Source organism: Sinocyclocheilus rhinocerous, unplaced genomic scaffold (assembly GCF_001515625.1).
Source record: "Sinocyclocheilus rhinocerous isolate Xijiao unplaced genomic scaffold, SAMN03320098_v1.1 scaffold1, whole genome shotgun sequence".
Taxonomy (NCBI): Eukaryota; Metazoa; Chordata; class Actinopteri; order Cypriniformes; family Cyprinidae; genus Sinocyclocheilus; species Sinocyclocheilus rhinocerous.
In genome coordinates, this window is record NW_015638974.1 from 1,232,166 (window position 1) to 1,238,797 (window position 6,632).

Here is a 6,632-nt window from a genome sequence, read left to right on the forward strand (position 1 = left end):
GTGGCAAGAATGCTTTTCACTCAAAAATTTCCACTTAAAATGTTTTAGTAAAATATGTTGCACACACTGCTGTTTATTACTATGTTTTGTTATATTGGTGCAATATAAATGAAAATCAAATTAAATTGACATTTTCTTCATTTAGTGAAATCCAGTGTGGGAAACATACATTAGTTTATAACTGAATTTTTCTTGCATTAAACATTTTAATCTATTTGGCAGCAACGACTGTTTGATCAAATTTATGGTTCATTTAAAATGACTCTTTTAAAGCCATAAATGTCAATATATACTGAATATCGTAAAAATGCTAAAAATATATATTGATATGGTTTTAACTATATTACCTGACCTTATATTATCCAAAGTACATTAATATTTCCAGAAACGGGTTTGCTGGAGATGAGAGAAACACACAAGCAGCAGCAACGGTGATGAAGAAAGTTCAAACGGTTGGAAAGACTAAAGAATCATCTGTGATAATATAAAGCCATGTGCAAGTCACTTGTGAACTGCTGCTGAGCACATATGCCCTCATGTAGAAGTAATGAGAGAGAGAGAGAGAGAGAGAGAGAGAGAAACACTCTTCTCTGTTCTTTCTCTCAAAGTGAGCAGGACACTAAGTGTGTTTCTCTGTCAGAGGAGGAAAATCATTACAGATATAATCAGACAGGTGAGCTGTTCTTATTGCCCGGGGACATGAGCCTGCCTGCCCTGCAGCAGCACACACACGCCTGTTCCCCGCAGCAGACTGTGTGTGTGTGTGTGTGTGTGTGTGTGTGTGTGTGTGAGGTGCTGTCAGGACATGCGTCACTGTCTGTGTATGTGGTGCGTATGTGTGCACTCTCTATCTGGAACAAAGAGTATGGAGGACATGTGTGTCTGTGTGAGCTTGTGAGTAATTCCGAGCACAGGAAGAATGACACTAAGCCACCTGGAAATCTTCATATTTCCAGCACTGTCATCCATTCTTTAAGAAGTAAGCTTCTCTGATGGTCTCGAGGAGAACTTAGGGTGATCTTCTATCATAATTTCTTCTTCTCTCAGTTCACCCTACATATGAATTGGAGCGTTACCTCATATCACACTGAAACATATCAAATTGTGAAACCGCAGGGTCCTGGGGCTCCAAGACCTTTGACATCAACTATATAAACCAGCCTTAGGAAGACAGAAGAAACAGAGGTGGAAAAGCTGGGATGAAAAAGAAAAAAAAAGAATGGGATACAATTCAAAATGCTTTACACCCATTCTTAAGGTGAGGAGAATCATTTTCACTTTTCTTTTGTTTACTTTCTTTTGCTTTCTTTCCTTTGGAACAGAGGGGTTTACCTCCCACAACCGCTCTCTCTGCTGGAACCACATTGATTTCTCTCCTCAGCACCAAAACACAGATGTGAAGCTATAGAAAAAGAGCGCTTGAGTGGATAAAAGAGCAATTCTCTCCAGAGGATGTTCCTCCATCTAACATTGGATATATGTGTAAAGCCTACAGTATGATTTTACACACACACACACACATATATATAATCCTGTATATTGCATTGTCACACCAGGTGTGATCAAGCATGACAACAAAATGCACAAACTACAATACATATTTATTGTCTACTATATACTATTAGTATTATCCTATATTTTATAATATACTATATGCTATACTTATATATACTATTAAACAATAAGTTATTTTTTGCAGGAAGTGACAAATACAATAATATAAATATATTTGTTTAATATATCTCATGATTCATATTTGTGATTTTTTTATGCCAACACTACATGAATATGGATCACAAAAGAGGCGAGGCACTAAGTACCTCTAAAATATTTACCTTTTATTCAGGCAGATTAAAAAAAATCAATAGAATAAAATCTTAGCAATACTTTTCTTCGGGTATTATCGATGCATTTCTATCATGACAACTCTCAGACGATTTTAGCATGGTAATGGATATGGCAATGTTAATGTATTTGGTCTTGGTGGAACAGATCTGCTATGCTGCTGAATTGCTGCTGCTGTTGGTTATTGCTGTTGTTGTAGATTATTGCTGCTGCTTTAAATCAAGTACAGGAACTTTCTACTGCCAATGCATACGCCGATGCGGTGCTGTGAGTATTTAAGACACTGCTGCTGCACAAATAGCATATAAAATAACCCATAGCACATCTATACAGGTGGAGCTGGGGAAGGTGGAGGGTTTCAGAGGAACTCTGAAAGTGCGCTGTGAACTGCTCTAGTGAATGCTAACCAGCCATTTAAATGTAAAGCAGTAATCTCATTGGCTGCGTATACAACATGAACCAATCAGCTTGTGCCAAGTAGTTTAACAATATGAATATATCATCAGTTTGCGTTAATGACCTGTCAGCCTGCGCCATCTAGAGTTTCATGACAGAACTTGGCATTTGTTGTAGTTTACATTACATGACTGAAAATAATAATAATAATAATAATAATAATAATTCATTACATTTATATAGCGCTTTTCTAGGCACTCAAAGCGCTTTACATTGTCAGGGGGTATCTCCTCAACCAGAGATACACACACACACACTGTACATATGTGTACATATGTAAAATACTGTACATCAGGCATACATCAGGCCACTGTAGTGGCCACCATGAATAGAAACAGTGGTTCTTAAGACTCAACTTTAAATTATTTAAAATAAGACAAAAGTTTTAAATTACGCAAAAAAAAAAACGTTCAACTTTTCAACAACCTTTTTTTTTCTTTGAAGAACCCTGGTTCCCACTGTCGTTTCAGAGGAACTCTGAAAGTGCGCTGTGAACTGCTCTAGTGAATGCTAACCAGCCATTTAAATGTAAAGCAGTAATCTCATTGGCTGCGTATACAACATGAACTTCATTCAGCTTTTCAACAACCTTTTTTTTTCTTTGAAGAACCCTGGTTCCCACTGTCTTGCAAAACATAGACATTAATTAATAATACATGAATAAAATTGCATTACTTTTTGAGCATTTTAAAATGAATATGATTTTTTCTAGTTTTGCCAAGGAGATACACACACACACACTGTACATATGTGTACATATGTAAAATACTGTACATCAGGCATACATCAGGCCACTGTAGTGGCCACCATGAATAGAAACAGTGGTTCTTAAGACTCAACTTTAAATTATTTAAAATAAGACAAAAGTTTTAAATTACGCAAAAAAAAAAACGTTCAACTTTTCAACAACCTTTTTTTTTCTTTGAAGAACCCTGGTTCCCACTGTCTTGCAAAACATAGACATTAATTAATAATACATGAATAAAATTGCATTACTTTTTGAGCATTTTAAAATGAATATGATTTTTTCTAGTTTTGCCAAGCTCTAAAAAAAATGTATCAGGTAAAAATGGTGAATAAAATATTTTTAAAAAACCATTAACCTGTATGCAAACAACAGGAACAATCTCAGGGCCTTTGAATATTGTGGACAATGGGGGGCCTCTGAGTCAAAATTGTTGAGAATCCCTAAATTAAAAGGTATTTGTTAATTGGGCATTTTAATGGAAATTTCCTTGGTTGTACTATACATTTAAAATAAAACAGTTATGCAATGTTCACAAAGAGAGAGAATGCTTAATTATAAAATTTAGTGTGTGTGATAGAAAAGTTTCAAAGTTTCTAATGATCATTCAGGGTTTTTTTTTCAGTCCTTTAAACTTTAAAAACGTTCATATTTTTCACGTACCTGCAAAAATGCATCAAAGGGATTATATAGCTCATCATCTAATCCTACAAAACCTGAATTTTATTGCTCTTGTGTCTAACTCTGCAGCATGTGATAAAAGAAGAATATAATAAAACAAAAATAAATGATTAAATCCAAAATAAATTGTCCATCCTCACTGATGACAATCCATAGATAATTTAATGACTATTCCACTGCAAATCTTTGGTACACAAATCGCAAACGATATGAGTAATACTGCCTCTCCCTTGCTCCAACATAGCACTCACCAGAACTTTATATTTGTGCATATCTCCTGAGAAACCTTTCCTAGACCCTCTGGTGTCTTTCTCCAAACATCTCCCTCTGTCTCTTCCCTCCTCCTTGTGATCAGTCCAGCATGGAGAGAATGACATGCAGCTAGAGCTGAACACAAGTTCATCCTCAGACAGCTCCTCTTTTCCAAGCTCAGAACAGCATCAGGAATTTAGCAATGTGAAAACTCAACAGAATGCAAGCGGTGTGTGTCCTTTGAGTGTTTGCCAGTTTCTAAGTTTATCCCTAAATGTGTGACTCACTCTTGACTGACACGGTTGCATGGCAGAGACAAAAAGTGAAGCATCTTGTTTCTTATTTAGATAAAGAGTTACCAGTTAAACCAAACAAGAAGAGAAGGAACTTGCAGCAGACACTTAATCCACGACCGAACGTGGACTTGTTGCTAACTTTACGTAATAGCTTTCTGTGAGTCGAGAAGACTTTAAATATTTCAGCGCTCTGACGCACATGCGGATGTTGACGAAAGAGGAAAGCGAAGCGAATAAACCGCATTTCATTACAACAATGCCACTGGGCTTCATTCTGCCGATGAAAGGCTTTAAAGCGATTAAACAAAACTGTGCTATCGTGCTATAAATTTAGCAACAATTGTGCTATAAAATAGCCGTCGGATTCCCCGCTGTTAGTGTCTCCAGTCCCGAGCGAGACGAATATGCGCCCGAAACTCCGCGTTCCGCGCGCACGCCAGCAGCCTGAAGAATGGATTTGACTATATTAAAACGTAACGCTTTGGCAAAAATCGTTATTAAGATTATTATCAAAACAACACAACTAATCTATAAACAGATACGATGTCAATGTCACTGTACGCCAACAGACTAATTACCAATTTAAATGCACAAACCCAAGACAGTCAACTATAGTGCTATATTTTGCATTACAAATGAGTTGTGATGATTTACCCAAAAACCATGCCATGAATTATTCATCACCATGTGGTTCAAACTTACTTTCTACCGAGGAACACAAAAGGGGGTGATTGGCAGAATATTCGTGACTGACAACAATCAATTGCCATCTTTTTCCCCATATAATGCAGTAAATAGTGACCGAGGCTGTCATTCTGCCTAATACATCTTTTTGTTTTCCACAGAAGAAAGTAAGGTTTTGAAAAAATATAAGGGTGAATGGTGACAGAATTTTCAGTTTGGGCGAACTATTCCTTTAAAACACATGAGAACTGAGAAAATGTCCTTAAATAAGAAAAGTAGCCCACAGGTAGGACAGTAGAGCATGATTGTTCATTAGTTCAATACTGACTAGAGTATGGGCTTATACTTTTTTCCGCTTGATCTCAATACCATTGAGGTCATGGACACAAGTGACGAAGAGAAAGTAACATTTTTTTCAATGTTACTGCATTCATAGAATGTATTAATATCTTGAATACGGTGGAACTTACCTTGCGTTATCAGGACAATTAAAAGAAAAAACAAAGTGACTCTCGCCGCAGAATTCATCGAGCGTCGCAGCTAGGGAGTGTGTCTCCCTTTCCAAAAAAAAAAGCAACAAATTCGTGAATGTACCTTGCGTTATCAGGACAATTAAAAGAAAAAACAAAGTGACTCTCGCCGCAGAATTCATCGAGCGTCGCAGCTAGGGAGTGTGTCTCCCTTTCCAAAAAAAAAGCAACAAATTCGTGAATGAAGAAGCAAAGGAGCAAACTGTAGAAAGGATGTTTGTGGATCCCGGTTGTGTGGCTGAGTTGAGTTGTGCTTTCCGCGAGCAGAAGAAGCGCGTGAGGTGGATTTGATTTCGTCCCTCCCCCTGGGCGCGTGCAGCCTTCCCCACGCGTGTCTCCAAGCAAGAGACGCACAATTACAGGGTCTTTTATGCAGCAATTTAAATAGTTGTTGTTGGTGCAAATATGACAATTCTGCCATCATTTACTCAACTTGACGTCGTTCACGTCCTGCAAGACTGTCTGAGAACACAAAAGGGGGCATTTTGAATGTACTGGGCTGCGTTTCCATGCGTTGGAAATGAATGGAGACTTAAGATACAAAGCCTCAAAAGGGATGCAAACTCACTGTTAATGTCAATGTACACTTGCTGTCTTCTAAAGCCATACCATAGCTTTGTGTGACGAACAGTGCAAAAGTGAAGTCTAATTCGTGAATGAATCATTTAGATCGGTTTTGTGAAATGGCTCAACCGATTCATTGATAAGATCGACTCAAAACCGTTCCTTCAACTGGTTCCCTCAGAAATGTGAAATCACTCGTCTTTCTCATCAATGCACCAACATTTTCATTGAATAAAAACTTACATGTTAGCTATTGTGGTTCCAGAAGACTTCATTTGAACCACTTTTATAATAGACTACTGTACTTGGTGTCTTTTTTTTAGGCTTGACATCTTCAGCTTTTATTGTTAATGCATGTAAAAACAAAATATTCTTCAATGCTTCACCTTCTGTGTTTCACAAAGGGAAAAGCCAAATAGATTTAGAAATTGAGTGTATTGATGACAGAATGACCTTTAGAGGGATAGTTCACCCAAAAATGGAAAATATATGATTACTAATTCACCCTCATGTCATTAGAAACCTGTAGGACTGATTTTTTTCTTTGAACTCCCCCCCCCCCCCCCCCCCACTCTAAAG

The 6,632-nt window shown here is 37.3% G+C and overlaps 1 protein-coding gene across 2 annotated transcripts in view; it reads right to left on the minus strand.

Annotated features, from left to right (window-relative positions):
- Positions 1 to 5,806, minus strand: part of LOC107750436 (neuronal acetylcholine receptor subunit alpha-3-like) — a 21,535-nt gene extending 15,729 nt beyond the window's left edge. The window contains exon 1 of one of the 2 annotated variants that reach the window (XM_016565805.1): positions 5,554 to 5,806. In XM_016565805.1, coding sequence (XP_016421291.1) covers positions 5,554 to 5,611 — 58 coding nt within the window. In that variant the 5' untranslated portion in view covers positions 5,612 to 5,806. Of the gene's footprint in view, positions 1 to 5,429; positions 5,513 to 5,553 lie in introns of those variants that run through there. The other variant, XM_016565806.1, reaches the window with a different exon arrangement.
- Positions 5,807 to 6,632: the final 826 nt, after the last annotated feature.